This window comes from Pituophis catenifer, unplaced genomic scaffold (genome assembly GCF_029215685.1).
Source record: "Pituophis catenifer annectens isolate HBS135680 unplaced genomic scaffold, rPitCat1.0.hap2 SCAF_1, whole genome shotgun sequence".
In the NCBI taxonomy this organism is placed as follows: Eukaryota; Metazoa; Chordata; class Lepidosauria; order Squamata; family Colubridae; genus Pituophis; species Pituophis catenifer.
Genome location: NW_027256881.1, coordinates 99,792,794 through 99,809,590, shown reverse-complemented (window position 1 = coordinate 99,809,590; position 16,797 = coordinate 99,792,794). Strand labels below are relative to the sequence as shown.

Here is a 16,797-nt window from a genome sequence, read left to right as displayed (position 1 = left end):
AAAACATAGCTATCATAAAATATAAGTACTTCAGAGTGAATTTATTTGATGCTATATTAGTACATTAGGATCTTACCATATAGTGTATTTATTAACATTTGTGTCCATGAAATTACCTGCATAATTTCACAGACACAAATGTTAATTAATGCACAAATACACTAGAGATTAACAAGCATTTTTCCATTCAATGTTTTAAAGTTTAGGGACAGAAGAGAAAGATGATTTGAGAAAATGATGGCTCTAATTTTATTAAGAAGATATTCCTAAAAAGGAGATCTGCCCACTACCCCACAAAGAATATCAATTTTTACATTGAGTAATTTCCTTAACTGATGAAAGTCTTCTGGCAAAGGAACATTTTCAACAACTAAAGTTCCTTTCTATAGCGTTTCTGTGCTTCCCTAAAATTGTACCAATAATAACAGCTATTGGAACTTTAAGGATCTTGCACATTTTTCAGTAAAACGCTTATGTTGTGTTGTGACCAAAACTGGTTCCCCGGCCTAAAGCAATGACATCACTTTAAAGAAATGACATAATTTTGTGGCATGCAATTAGTAATACAGGTAGTCCTCTTCTTATGAGCACAATCGAGCCCAATATTTCTGGCCTTAAGTAAGACATTTGTTAAGTGAGTTTTGCCTCATTTGACAACCTTTCTTGCCACAGTTGTTAAGTGAATCACTGCAGTTGATAAATTAGTAACCCGGTTGTTAATCTGGCTTCCCCATTGGCTTTGCTTGTCAGAAGGTCACAAAAGGTGATCACATGACCTTGGGACACAGCAAAGGTCCAGCTGCCTGCAATTACTGCAGGGTTCGAATCTCTCCAAGGCTCAAGGTTGACTCAGCCTTCCATCCTTTCTAAGGTAGGTGAAATGAGGACCCAGTTTGTGGGGGCAATAAGCTGACTTTGTATAAATATACAAAAGGATGAAGGCTATTGCTGAGCACATTGTAAGCCGCCCTGAGTCTTCGGAGAAGGGCGGCATATAAATCAAATTTAAAAAAAAAAAAAAGGTCATAAATGTGAACCAATTGCCAAGCATCTGAATTTTGATCACATCATCATGCAGATGCTGCAAAGATCTTAACTATGAAAAAGGGGTTTAAGACACTTTTTTTAGAGCCCATGTAACTTTGAATGGTCACTAAATGAACTGTTGTAAGTCAAGGACTACCTGTACATTACACTGGGCTCCCACAAAGCTTTGCATTTTGCTGAACAGACATAAGGAAACGTAGAACTTGAGTTTATATACCTTTGACTCACTACATTGCAAAGGCAAAACACTGAAAAAGGCAGACATGGTGGACATTACAGTGTAATACTGGACTGATTTAGGTAAACCTGTTCATGTGACATCATTTATCTCTTCCTACTAGGTCAGTATGCTAGCCATATGTCTCTGAGATATGGTCAGTGAATAAAAAATCTGATTTACTGGGCCACAGCTCCCTGACTAAATCTTCTCCAATCTTGTTGCTCTTCAAGGTCAATTCAGTTTGCCATAAGTGTTTTTCTACAGGGGTATTTCAACAGTTCATGTGTATTGGGGGAGGAGATGCATTTCATAGATTTGTGAGTGAATACAGGTAACATGTGTATGGGGAGATACTGTACCTTTTGTCATCTCAGGTGACCTTCTATGAATATGTAGGGCACACTCTTAAGAAAGACTACTTTTCATCTAAAGGCATTCTCATAAACCTAGCTGAGTAAATGTAATTGTTTCCCATAGATTTTGTATACAGTTTTTTCCTGTTTTATCAATGTTTTCTTTTTTTTTTTTTTTGGTTCATCTTTTACGTATCCTTGTTATAAAATTTTTAAATCTAAGAGACAAACCAAATGGCCTTATCTCCACCCTTTGGAACACATCCCAAATGTTACTAACCCAACCCATTATCCACATTAGGCATACAGCACTGTAAACTGAAACCTTTTAAAAAATCATATAGTTAATTGTACCATAACATATCTACCAAAGGGAAAGAAGAAGGAAAGGATTTTTTTTAAAACTTGATCTTTTACAGTTTCAACATCTGTCTTCCACAATGTATTTTTGCAATGTAAGCAATATGTATGAATTCATGGAAGAAAAAAGTAATAAATGCCTTGGAAGCAAGACTAATAGACCATCCGTGCAGTCTGTCAGCTTAAAGGTTACAAAAATTGTATGAATTCAGGCTGCTACTGAAATGGAAATTGTAAGGATAAGAGGTGACAATATATTAGGATCTTAGAACTATTCAGAGTTTGTGCCAGATAAATGACCATGAATTCTATGTTATCTATATATTAGTAAAAGTCTCGTATCTGTAACCTTTAACTGGGTGAAATGGTGCATCATAGAGTAACACTTTTTGAACTGAGATATTTTAAATGGTTTAACTTATAGAATGTGCCCCATTCCAGGACCCATAATTCCCATGGAATTGGAATTAGGGAAATGTTGTAAAATATTTTATGACAAAAATGATCATACAGCATTTTATGACATAATACAAAATGTCATAAAACATTTCCTGTGGTCAATTCCTGATGTTTGATTGTGCTATACAGTTCAACATGGGCTACTTTGAAGGCAGATCCATCTCTGAATACAGTACATCCCTGAATTTTTAAGAACTTGTCAAGTTCTTTAGAAGCTATGACACTCTTGAAGGCATTGAGGAATCTGGTAACAAAATCTCTCCGAAACGATGACCCAGGCATCATGGATTATTTAGTTGAATATAAGTGTAGGGTTTCCATTCATTCCTCATAATGCTGGGCTCTTATGGATTTCATTAAGAGTACTGAATACTTTGGCTGGATATATCACATTTACATATGTAAACTTCCTTAACATTTCTATTAATCTGGATTGCTGTCACGTTTTGTAATATATCTGAAAAGCCTTTTCTGAAGATTTGAGGCATATTTGCCTGAAAGCATCTGTACCCAAATTTGCTCCCAACCAGAAAATTAAAACAGTTCCTTGAAAGAAAGAAATACTTCTTTTTCAAGGCATATTTGTACTATAAATTCTTTCCCTCCAGTTTTGTGCAGTGGTTAAGGCATCAGGCTAGACAATAGGAGACTATGAGTTCTAATACAGCCTTAGACGCAAAACCAACTGATGACTTTGGGCCAATCACTTTCCCTCAGCCCTAAGAAACAAGCAATGGCAAACCACTTTAGGAATCAAAACTGACCCAAAGGGGCTCAGGCTTGCACACACAAGGTAGATCACAGAATAAAAGAAAAAAAAAAGATTAAGTATAATGTCTGCAATATCAGGCAACACATACTAACATAATTTTTCTAGGTAGATTAAAGCGCAATGAAGTTGGGCCATGGGTATTTTTTCCAGCAGCAGGAGGGATGGCTATAATAACTAACATCATTTGAACATAAATATTAGTTTGCCTACTTGGCCACCAGAGGCAAGGGACAAGGGCAAGGTTGGCAGAAGCTGGGTGCTCCTCTGGTCACATCACTCAGGTAGCCTTCCGGACATCGGTCACAGTGGTCTCCAGTTGTGTTTCTTTGGCAGTCCTGTAATATGAGAAAGAGAGAAAAGGAACACAAACACGTAATTTCTTATTTCTTATTCAGGCAACCTAGAAATTATTGAAGTGAACACTCTTGGCAATCAGTGTGAGAAACCTTGGTGTTGATGTGGTGATCTGGTGTTTATTGACAGATAAAAATAAGATTTTAGAATTGTATTTGGACTTTTGAAGCTGAACATGTCAGGCTTGCTAACAAAGCACCAAACCAAATAGTTTGCTAGAGATATAATTTTGGAAGGCATATTTCTGCAGCCTGCCCAGAGCTGCTCAGTGCAGTCCTTTCTTGTTCTAAATCACGGGTGTCAAACTCGTCACAAGGGGTGTCACATTGCCATCACGTGACTTTTCGCGATGTTTTTTCCCTTTGCAGAGCTGGGGTGGGCGTGGTCTGCGTGTGATGCATCTGGCCGCCAATTTGACACCCCTGTTCTAAACCATTCCACCACCAGCCCAATCATCATTGCTCACAGCGAGATCTATATTATTAAAGGATTCATTTCTTGATGCCTGCTTGGAATCAGTTTACCGATGAACATGCTGGCTAACCTGTAATTATCAATTAATTTCCAAGAGCATCCATACGGGTATAAGGAATGGTTCCAATTCTTATAAGTTAATGATTGAAGAAAGGCTCATGAAGAAAGTCACAGATTAGATACAGAGGAAAAAAAATGCTTCCACTTCACTTTATTCAGAGACTTGGGTTCTCTGACATACTGACATATGACAGGTTACTTTAGAAAAGTGACTACAGAGAAATAGAACAAAAGAAAGACTGCAATCTCCCATATTTCAATCCTTCCAAGAAGATGGTTTCATTTAGTTTGTTGTAAAAATGCTTTCTTTGTGGCTTTTGCAGGGTTTTTGTTTATCATATTTCATTCTTGTTTGTTGAAATGCAAAACACCCTTTTCTTATCTTTTTGTCAACATACAGAAATAAAGTTTATTTTTTTAAAATGTACAGAAAGGAGTGCAGTTTTAAAATGTCAGCCTCTGGGCAAAGATTGCCTACATATGATATTTGAACCTAACTGTGTGAGGATCATTTTTTTCCCCCATAGTTTTTCTTTTAGAAATTTCCCTTCCTCCCAATTTTGGGAATTCGATGCAAAGACAGTTTAAAAGAGAAAATATGGAAATATACCGAGCATTTCAAAATAGCAGTTTGTTCTGAATGCAGAGATGGCTGATTTCTCCAATTTATGCAACATTTGCCAAAGAAGCAAAATATTTATTTGTTTTATGGTATTTCTATGCCGCTATCTTCCAAAATGGCATCAAGAATGCAAAGAGAAATATTAGGGATTGTACATTATATCCTATTTTGAGTATACAATCAAAATTGTTTGAGAACCATTTCAAGTCATTTTGACTGTTCCGTTTTTGAAAAAAGAAAACCACTTGTGCATGAAGGGTTTGTTACAAGATTGGAACAAACAGCCATTCTGATTAATGCCATTTTGAATGTTTCATCCTGATTTGAACGGTGATACAAGTATTTTTCCTGTGTCTTGAAAAGATACATTTTACCCCTGCTTGGGCCAGAAAAGGATGAGACCAGGGGTGGGTTCTACTTACCTTTACTACTGGTTCGCAACGGGGCTGCACGTGCTCGCTTCGCTTGTGGTGTACACATGCTCTTCTGCACAAATACAGAAGCTTCTGCACATGCGCAGAAGTGTTTTGATGACATCAGGTTCAGTGGGTGGAGCCTCCCGCCGGTTTTACTACTGGTTCTATAGAACCAGTGCAAACCGGGGACAACCCACTACTGGATGAGACATGTCACTGCTGCCATTAATTTAGATTGGGCAACTCTCTGTGGGCATCTACACAAAGATTACAGAAAATCTGAGCCATTTAAGCAGGCATGGTTTATTTTCTGATGATGCTTTCTCTGTTTCTAGATATTAAGCATCATTTCACAGCTGGATACATCACACTCCAGCCCAGCCTTTAACTGCAATACATATATAAAAAGTGTTACTGTATATCTGAATAACAAATAAGGCTCAATAATATCTTTACATCTTATGTTGCACATTTCTTAATTCCGCTGTTTCCAATTTGCAGACTTTTTGAAGCACGAGTGGTTGGCAAGGGTCTGGTGCACACTGCTTATGTGGCCAGTGAATATCAACCCAGACATTTTTTTAATAGGGGCTATAAAGGTTAAGGTTATGATCAGGTTCACTGCTAAGTGCTGCTTAAAGAAGCAGAGGAAATGAAGCCATAAACTTTTACAGAGACCATAAAAATGATTAAAAAAACCCAAAAAACTAGCCAAGGATAAGTTGACTTAAGCAGTTGTCTCATTCCTTATAAGTCTTTTTAAATCCATGACAATGCTGGTTTAATTCTGGGAGAATGTTTACATCTGCCCTTTTTCCCCCCGCTCCTAAAGGCAGTAGCTGGACTTTTTTCTGAAAAAATTAAGCTTACTGTGCAAAGAATAAGAGTTTGCCCATCTGGAAAGGGAAATGATGGTAATAATCGCCTAGTAAATGGCAAAATTTCCCAAAATTTTCAAATTGTGACTTAGCTAAACAATGCCTTGAATTTTTCATAAGCACTGAAATCGCCTAAATTATAACTAAATAAACTGAACTAACTAAATTTTTCAAAAATTAACTAAACCTTTCCTAAATTTGCTGGCTCAATCTTGATTAAACGTGGACTACTTCCAGAGGTAACCCAGAGCTTCAGGGACTTCAACAAAAACCTAATTTTTGATTCCTAATTTTGATTCCTAAAGTAGCTACCTTTTACTTTAGCAGTAATCAAATGTAATTGAATGTTTAGAGTGCAAGAGATGAATATAACCGTACAGTTCACACTTATGATTTGTTATTTTCTTGGGTAATGAAACTCTGCAAACAAACAAACAACATCAGAATACTCCAAGGACTCCACAGTTCACACTTAATGTGGAAAGTAATTAATAAATATTTACACTCTTTTTGTTCTTTTGTTTTTAGTTCGGATTAAATTAGTATTTTAATTTTTTGATTTACCTATGTATGATAGAATAAATTATAGCTTAATGTCTGTTGGAATGCCTAATAGGCCTTGGACATGTTGCTTCTTCAGTTAGGGGCGAAATAAGATTATTGCAGAAGAGTATTCCAGAGCCGGCAGAGAGAGGAAGGAAGGCTGATAAGGCGATTCAGAGCAATTCCACTCTAGGTACACTAGCTCTAAGTTAGTGTAGAATTGTTAGTTCAGTAGGCTTTCAAGAGTCTGTTGCATTATCCTACTATTAATAAATCTAATTCCAAAAATACAAGTATTTCTTGATTCCTATAGCTGCCAGCCTCACAGGGCTAGATGTGAGACTGCTTAATGGCATACAAAATTATTCAGAACATTTTTGAACACAAAATTATCCCTAACCTATTTGTTAGCATTTTGGTTATTTTCTATGAAGTGGTTTGACGGGACACTTTTGTTGTTTAATTGGTGCATTCTTGCTTCAGATTTCTTTCTGCCTATATGTTTGCTCAAGTTAAGTTGTCTGAATTCAAAGCTTATTCTTGTGTTAGTATATTTAGGATTGCATTGAATAAAATGTAGTTTTCTCCGCTAAGTGAGTAGAAAATTTAAATCTTTAGAACCTTAGTGGATGACATAAATACTGCAAACAAATACAGGAAATCTGTGTAACTCATTCTTATGCATACAAGCTCCACTGAATGGTATGGGAATCACTCCCAAGTAAGTGCATACAAGATTGTAGCTTCAGACTTGTAAAAACACTAGATAATGAAATTATTATATTCTTATTTGGCTTTCTTGTTAGCTGCTTTGTCAGCTGAATATTTAGTTCAAGCTGTGGAGACATTTTGTCCAATACAAAAATTGTGGAGTACAATCCATGGTGTTTGCAGCAAAATGTGATGGCACCAAATAAACCTTGTAGAGATGATCATCACACAAATGACATCATTGCATATTGAGTACTGACATCTGACATATACATAGAGGATACGCAATAAGTCATTCATGGTACGCTTGTGGTCTTCAAAAGGCCATCATTCATATGTGAGCTAGCATTTCAGCAGTGAAGCAAAGCCCAGGGCAAGCTCCTAGCCAACCAGAATCATTCGGTAGTGAGATGGACAGCATAAAAATTCAACAACTAAATCTCTTTTAAAAAAAAACAACCTAGAGGACAGAAAAGCAAGCTTACAGAATTCAGAGAATATCTGACTTCACATGACAGGAATCATAAGAACAACCACTTATGAGGACAAAGGCATTCACAGACATTGTAAAGCAAGAGAGATTACCTACCACACAAATACCAGATCCATCAAGACACTTGTAGGCATTGTTATTGCAGTGGCAGGGGCTGCAGTTGCCCGAAATGGTGCGATAAAACCCTTCTTGACATTTCTGCAAGAAAAATCCAAGGGGGGAAAACATGTAATTGACTATATTTTCCCAGGTTAATTTTGTTTTTGTTTTTTACAACCTATATATTGCCTAGCTAGCATGTAGCTATAACTCATGATAAAAAAAAAAATCCCTGCAATTTTAAAAATAAGAATAAGATCAATAAAAACAAATGCAGTTACTATAGCTCAGATTTGGTAGCGCTAATATGTTTCTTAGCTCTGGCATTTTCAAGAAAGAGTTTTATGTATTAGGATGTATCAGCCACAATCCTAGCAGGAAGGCCATCGCAAATCTTTATTATTGGACATTTTAGACAACAAACCTTCAAAATGACCTTGCCTGAAGCCTAATAATATAGTTCTTCTGAATCCATATATCTAAATAAGACACATGCAGAAAAGGTGATAAGTCAGGGATAAAGAGCTAATCTAAATATAGGCTGTGTACATCCATTAAGGCACACATTTATGAAGGCAATTTTAGCAGATTGGAGCAAGGTATCACAGATGGGACCGATCTGTCACTACTTTTCAAATTCCTTTTTTCAGTGGTTATAAAAGGAGGCAATCTCTTATGCAATGGCCAATAAAACAGATGAAATAAACTTTTTAGAGTAGGATAATAGGCACTTATTTCAATGTCAGCCTTCGTTCTGATGACCGTTTGGACACTGAGAACTGACATTTTGATTCTTCATGCAGCAAGTGAATTCAGAAGAGCACCGTGAAGTTTATATCAATATAAAGGAAATAAATACAATCCCAAATTTTGTCTGCCCCCATTTATCCTCCTGTCCTAACTATTCAAGTACAGCTGATATTATCTTCTATCCCTTTCTCCTTTCTTGGAGCAACACAGTATGGTTGTTCCCTTTATTGCCTCTAGTATTATCAGGACATTTAGCTAATTGTATGATTTAAGTGATTTAATATTCCTTGGTCCAAAAAGAGTTGATTATGAAAGTATAGGGACTAATCAAACTGGCAAGCTACTCTTTTTTCTTCCCTGAGCAACAGTGACTTGCTTTACCCACTGGTATATAATTCAACTTTTTAAAAAAGTAGGTGGGCTGAAATAATCCTTATTTCAATTCTTTCTTTAGCATTAACGTTCTTATTTGCTATGAGGCAGTGGTGGGTTGCCACCGATTTGGACCGGTTCGCAAGAACCAGTAGTAAAACCTGTGGGAGGCTCCGCCCACCGACCCCAATGGTAAGTAGAACCCACCCCTGCTATGAGGATCAGTTCAAACCCAGGGGAGAATACTTTTCCCAACCCTAAAAGAATGTTATGTTATGTTGCTAAAAATGATTAAGTCTCGAAAATTGTTTTGACACCTGCATTTTGTTTTTTCTGATAGTTTTTTTTTTTAGGCAAAGGCAACTGTAGCTCCAGAATAGCTAAGTTATGAATGTTGTCTTCCTTTACAAATAATGAAGTGCCTTATGCATACAATAAGTACAATTACTTCCTCTTTCCTTTTAGCTTATCTTACATCAGGCATTGTTATATTTTGTGAAGCTGAGAAATAAAAGATAAGCACCCAGTCTATAAAATGAAAGGAAATGTCATAGTCAAAGCAGAAATAAAATGACCTCAAATTAAGCTAGAAATGTCTGAATTGGAAAGTGCTTTATATATTAAAAGGTACAGTGTGCTTAAAATATTGTACTGTGTTGCACAAGCACACTGTTGTGTAGCCTAAAATTTTGTATTATGAAGATGAGAACATTTATGAAGCCATACTTTCCTATTGATGGAGTTATGTTAATTGAAGCAGCTTGTTGACTTCTCATGTTTATGAACTTTCTTTTATTGCTCCAACTAATAAGAGTACAATTGATGCTTGAGAAAACCTAAAAACAGGGCTGATTGGCAGGATGCCTTGCAGATAGGTATTTTTTTTGAATACATGGGTACATCCATGTAATTTTTGCATGATTAAAGCAACTTACATCCTCTGATCTGGATTTTTTAAACCTACTATTTTAATGTATCTTTAGATAATCATTGTGTATGCAGTTTCCATGGAGTACTGAAAATAGTGGAAATTACTTTTGTGGAAAAGTGTGTAAGGTTGCAATTTTTCAAAAGCTGCCACTGAATATGTTATGTTATGTTATGAGCTATGAACATCTCCCTACTGAACTACGGTACCTGCTAGTGATGACTTTATGAAGAAGACATCACCATTGCATGAATGACTCATTTATTTTTTTATTCCCTGCTTTTCCAATAAACACACACATGGAACTGAAGAAGCTTCTTGAATGAGAAGCAAAAAGATTTTGAAGAATAAACCAAGAAAGTCCAGTTGGAAAAAGCAGCTTTGGGGCACACAAATGGCAATGTACACTTTTTTACTGTTACAATGGATATATCTGAATATACTTCTCTATTCTTGAATGCATTGTAAAGGAAAACTGTCTCTGGCAAATGAGAAATGGTTTTACACTATTAAAAATTCTTTTAAAGTTCAAAGTTCAAAGCCTTTATTGTCATTGTACATCATGTATATAATGAAATTGGTTTAGACTCTACTGGTGCAGTCTATACAAGAATACAAGACAACATGAATAATATAAAGAATAATCCTTATACAAGTAGCTAGGAAAAAAACTAGTCATACGTTTCCATATGTACGTCATATTCTGTGCAACATGTATATTATTCTGGTGTATGATCTTACATTATGGTATATACATATTACACATTACACTGGCACCAGTGAAATTCATCATATTAATCTGTTTGTGGTGCTATATTGTGTTTAGAAGTTTGACAGTCCATGGGTAGAAGCTGTTTTTAAACCTGTTTGTCCAGCTGGCTATACTTCTGTGTCTTCTGCCCGATGGTAAAAGTGAAAAGAGACACTGGCCAGGGTGTGAATCATCCCTAAGTATCTTCCTTACTCTGCTGAAACAGAGAGACCTGGCGATGTCATCTACTGGTGTTAGAGGGCAACTGATGGTTTCTTGTGCCGAATTAAGGTAATTAATTAATTACATTCCATTACAAAATTAAATATGTTTCAACTTTTCTCATGAAGCTCCAGAAAATCTTTCATTTTCAGGGATGTAATATCTTTCCCCCTTATTTGGGAATTCTGCAAATTAAAATTGTAACCTGTCTTTTGGGTATCAACTTGATAAGGTTGCTGCCTAGATTATGAGGTTGGGTTATTATTGGCAAACCCAACCTAGGACTGGATTTATTTATTGTGTAGGTTGAAAATATGTTGTGCAAATATGTTGTTGGTGTATAAAAAGTTACAGTATTGGAGAGCCAAATCAAAACTAATATTCCGTAATGGAAACTCAACAGGTAATGTTGGACTCTCTTTTGCCAGCCAAACTTATTCAGAGAGTTGTTCTCATAAAATGAAAATATATCCTCACTCGAGTCTTTTTGAGCTCTTGAAGGAAAGGGACTATGAATCAAATGAACAAATCACGGTTGGTAGCTTTTAATGGATTATAGGAATCCATATACTGTAAATAACAAAATGCAAACCTGGTTTAAATGTTTTTCTGTGCTGATTCTTTATTTGCAGCCATTTTCGTGCACTGGGTTTAGGATCATTAATAATGGAGCATGTTCAGACAGCAAACATCTGTTTTCTATTTTATTGGAAGAGGATGGTAATGAAAAGAAAATCTCACTCTGCATATCTACTTTTATGGTAATAGTCCTGACTTCTTACATACTCTTTCTTCAGTTCTATCAAACAAAATCAAAAGCTAAGTGTGTTTCCGCCTTAAAGGCAGTTCAAAAGTTCCTTACTGTTCTGTAAAAAAACCCAACCCCTTTGAACTTTGATTTAGTTACACACTGCATTCTGATGTACAGTAAGAGAGAAAAATGTGTAGTTTATTTTGTGTTAATTGTTTCTATTTAAAGGTTTTCCTTACATTATTTCTGCTTCGCAGTAAAACAGCAGATAGATAAAAATCATTGGGGTGACTTCAGTGCCATTAACAGATCAATTAGCAGATCAGAAATCTGTTACTCTGTAGCTCAAATGGAAGAAGGTTGTGCTTTCAGAGTATATTGCAAGGAGCTTTTGTTAAAAATATATTCATGATTAGAAGCATGCAGATATCTGATCATCTGATTCATGTTTCTGGTTTGAACTGGAGCTGCAGAAGCAAAAATGCCGAATGTCAGAGAGTTTCAAATAATAGCAAGAAGCTTTTAAAATCACGAGTTTTTTTAAAAATAGCACATTAACTTTTTTTCTTTGGTGACAGAATAAAGTGTAATTTGCAGGAGCAATCACTTGTTTTGTGGCAAATATCCTTGCCCAGTTTCAGAATGATATTGAGGGACTTGTACAAAGGAAAAGAGATTTTGAATACAGATAGTTCTCAACTTACAACAATTCATTTAGTGACCGTTCAGAGTTATAATGGCGCTGAATAAAGTGACCTAGGACCATTTTTTCACTTATGACCGTTGCAGCATTTCCATGGTCACATGATCAAAATTCTGCGAACTTCTGACAAGCAAATTCAATGGGGAAGCCAGTTTCACTTAACAACCGGGTCAATTCCTGCCAGCATTGTTTTAAAAAGCCAACCTTGTTGGTTACTTTAATTAGCTCTTTTAACCATCCCACAATGTATGTTAACAACACAATATTGTTGAGACTTTACTGAAAAATTAAAATGGGTGGGCCCAACAGAAGCATTGCCAGTGGACAAGGTCATTGTTTCTATAGTAGTAGAAGGCAGACAGGCTGCTGGACTGATGATCCTATTCAAAACATCTGGCACTCAGCAAACTTTAAAGTGCTAATCTCCTAATACTGGATTTGTGGATACTAAACATGCACAACTTGCAGACAAATTATAATTACAGATAGCCCTCAACTTATGACCTCAATTGTGCCCAACATTTCTGTTGTTAAGTGAGACCTTTGTTAAGTGATCTTTGTCTCATTTTATGACCTTTCTTGTCACTGTCGTTAAGTGAATCACCACAGTTGTTAAATTAGTAACACATTTGTTAGGTGAATCTGGCTTCCCCATTGAATTTGCTTCTCAGAAGGTCACAAAAGGTGATCACATGACCATGGGATATTGCAACCGTCAGTTGCCAAGCATCTGAATTTTGATCATGTGACCATGGGGATGTGGCAACTGTTGTAAGTGTGAAAAATGGCCCTAAGTTACTTTTTTCAGTCACTAAATGAACTATTGTAAGTCAAGGACTATCTGTACTCAGATGGAAATGGGTACAGTCTTCTGAAGTAGGTTTAATCCAAAGCAATCAAGGGCAGGATCCTTGGCCCCTCTGAAGTGTCATCTGTACGCTGATGATACTCAGCTGTACATCTCCACCCCAGACCACCCCAACGATGCCCTTGATGTGATGTCTCGCTGCCTGGAGGCCGTGCGGGTCTGGATGGGGAGGAACAGGCTCAGACTCAACCCTTCCAAGACCGAGTGGCTGTGGCTACCGGCGTCCCGATATAGTCAGCAGGTGCCATCGCTGATTATTGGGGGTGAATCTTTGCCCCCCACAGAGAGGGCTCGCAATCTGGGTGTCCTCCTGGACGCACGGCTGTCTTTAGAAGAGCATATGACGGCCGTGGCCAGGGGAGCCTTTTATCAGGTTCGCCTGATCCGCCAGTTACAGCCCTTTCTGGACCGGGACGCCTTGCGCACGGTCACTCATGCCCTTGTCACCTCCTGGCTGGACTATTGTAATGCTCTCTACATGGGGCTCCCCTTGAAGAGCACTCAGAGGCTCCAGCTGGTCCAGAATGTGGCCGCACGGGTGGTTATGGGCGCACCTCGTTGTGCCCATGTGACACCCCTCCTGCGCGAGCTGCACTGGCTCCCAGTGGTCTTCCGGGTGCGATTCAAGGTGTTGGTTACCACCTTTAAAGTGCTCCATGGCACAGGACCCGGGTACCTTCGAGACCGTCTTCTGCCACCAATAGCCTCCCACCGACCAGTCCGTTCCCATAGAGAGGGTCTCCTCAGGGTGCCATCAGCCAAGTTATGTCGGCTGGCGACACCCAGGGGGAGGGCCTTCTCTGTGGGAGCCCCAACCCTGTGGAATGAACTGCCCCCGGAAATACGTAAGATCTCCGACCTCCGGGTGTTTCGCTGCGCACTGAAGACCCTGTTGTTCCGCCAGGCAGGGCTGTCAATATAATAATTTTAAATTGGGGTATTTTAATTTTGGGGGTTTTAAATCGGCCAAATCTATTTAATTATTTTAATTTTTATTTATTATTGTGTCTTGTGTTTTTAAATTGGCTGTACACCGCCCTGAGTCCTTCGGGAGAAGGGCGGTATAGAAATAAAATTATTATTATTATTATTATTTTTTCATCATGTATTCTATTTTCTCCTTGGATAGGCACTTTGTACACTGCCATTCATACTGTGTTAGTAAAGGGAAGTACAGTACTGTAGTTTGGAATGTAAATTGACTTAGCAAAAGTTTATTATTTTTGTTTAACAATAATAAGAACTAAGGGATTTGATTTTTTTAAGGTCAGCTGGCAGAAATTAAAAGAGTTTAAGAGGAAACTGGCTGTCATTTTTTTAAAAAAGCTATGATCTCAATTCCAGTATTCAAAAGAAAGTTTGGGCTGATTAAACATTCTGAGGTTCCTTGTCATTTAATGCCAAAGATACTTCTGCCCTTTGGACTGTTACTTTCTGCAGTTAGTTTCTGGTTAGTAGATGTAACGGTCTCATAAAAACAAAATACAGCAAACCCTGTAAGTCTGAAGTTTGTTTTCTATTTTGCTTGAGGAAAAAGCAGGACAGTAATAGTATTGCAAATTTTGCTCTCCCAAGATAACGAGTTAAGTTAAATTAAATTTTAATTTAATTTTAATATGATATTCTGAAGCAAAGTCTTTATATTCTTCAGGTTTCCAACATAATGCTCATTACTTTAGAAAGCCCTGTGCTTTGGATATCATTGTGAGACTGAGTCAAGTTTTGTTATTGTTTTTAACCGCGATGTGTTAGTTAAATAAGACACGATCTGCTAGGTTCACACATCGCATTAACAAAACCAAACCTACTGTATTATGGCTTAGAACCAGTGGTGGGTTCCTCCCAGTTCGGCCCGGTTCTCCCAAGCCGGTAGCGGTGACGATATGATGTCACTGAACCGGTTCTGCCCCCCATGCCCCCCACCCCCCGCATTATTCTTACCTTTTATTTGGCCCCACCCCCTATCTATTGCTGCCCCCTGAGTCCCAGCTGATGGCTAGAGGGGAAAAAAACTGTTTAAACTCTTGCCGTGGGTCTTCAAAGGACCGCCCTACAGTGGATCAGTGTTAAAAGAAAACAAATGAGTAGACCAGTGCCTACAAAAATACATGAGTAGATCAGTGCCTGCAAAAATAAATGGGTAGACCAGTGCCTGCAAAAAATAAATGGGTAGATCGGTACAGCTCTGCAAGCAGTTAAAAGCCTGGTAGACCAGTACCTCTGCTAAATCCTAAATAATTGTCACATGACCATCAAGCCATGCCCATAAAATAAGCCACGCCCACAGAACCGGTAGTAAAAATTTTTAGAACCCACCCCTGCTTAGAACAGGGGTCTCCAACCTTGGCAACTTTAAGCTTTGCTGGCTGAGGAACTCTGGGAGTTGAAATCCACAAGTCTTAAAGTTACCAAGGTTGGAGACCCCTGGCTTAGAACATTATGTGAATCCAGTAAGGGCAAAACAATGTAGGCAAACTATATTAAGGAGATGCTAAAAATCAAAACTGATGGAAGGCAAATGAAGTCAGCATGAGTGCAGAGTTTCTTATATTTATATAAAAATGGTTGCATTCCTTAATCATTTATTGGACAGTTCCTTTGTAATGTGATTTGGACATTAAACTAAAAGCTATATAGCTGTATTAATTTAACCTAGTCTAATAATCCATTTAAGCAGGGAAACAGTAAGCCTCACAGGCATAAGAAATTCTGGAGATGTAAAACTGTATTTCAAACTATGCCAGGATGAATCATAAACAAGTCTGCTCAACAGCTGATTTCGGTGCTTATATGGTATTCTTCAGGCATTATGTTCTTACTGTTTCAGAAAGACTGCCCAGCTATTTAATTACCGTAATAGACTGTTCATTACTAGGTTTTCTTATAGTTAGATCTCATCGCAGATATGTCTCCCAACTAACACAACTATTGCGTATTTTTTTCTAAGACGAACTCATAATGACTGATGGAATGGAATAGAATATTCTTTCTTGGCCAAGTGTGATTGGACACACAAGGAATTTATCTCTGTGCATAAGCTCTCAGTGTACATAAAATAAAGTAATATAATCACAACAACTATACCAATAAGAGAAGGTAGTAGAAAAAAATGAGAAGGATAATAGTAATACAGCTATACTACATGGGTAAATACACATAGACATTTGGACAGCTTTTTGAGAATGAGGTTTTCAGCAGAGTGATGGCATAAGGGAAAAAAACTGTCCCTGTGTTTAGTTGTGTTGGTGTGCAATGCCCTTAGTACAATGTCCTGAGGGGAGGAGTTAAACAGTTTATGTCCAGGATGTGAGGGGTTTGTAGATATTTTCTCAGCTCTCTTTCTGATCTGTGCAGTATACAGGTGTAACTATAAATATTAAATATAAATAATATTTATAAAATAAATATAACAGTGTAAATATATGTAAGTATTCATTCTACAGATGTAGAGTGTAAAGAAGTCCCTCAGAACACCTAAAAAAAAAAAGAGAGAACAAGAACACTTATAAAAGAACAGACACTGAAGACTGAACTATAAATTAATGGACGCCGTGTTTTTCAGCTAGCCAATGCAGCTTGCGCACTGTTAGA

At 37.4% G+C, this 16,797-nt stretch overlaps 1 protein-coding gene across 1 annotated transcript in view; it reads right to left on the bottom strand.

The window, feature by feature from the left end:
* The window catches only part of LAMA4 (laminin subunit alpha 4), a 99,604-nt gene that overhangs the window by 62,960 nt on the left and 19,847 nt on the right, over positions 1-16,797 (bottom strand). Inside the window, exons 2-3 of the mRNA XM_070953251.1 lie at positions 7,859-7,960; positions 3,422-3,546 (exon numbers count right to left, since the gene is read on the bottom strand). Coding sequence (XP_070809352.1) covers positions 3,422-3,546; positions 7,859-7,960 — 227 coding nt within the window. The remainder of the gene's footprint in view (positions 1-3,421; positions 3,547-7,858; positions 7,961-16,797) is intronic.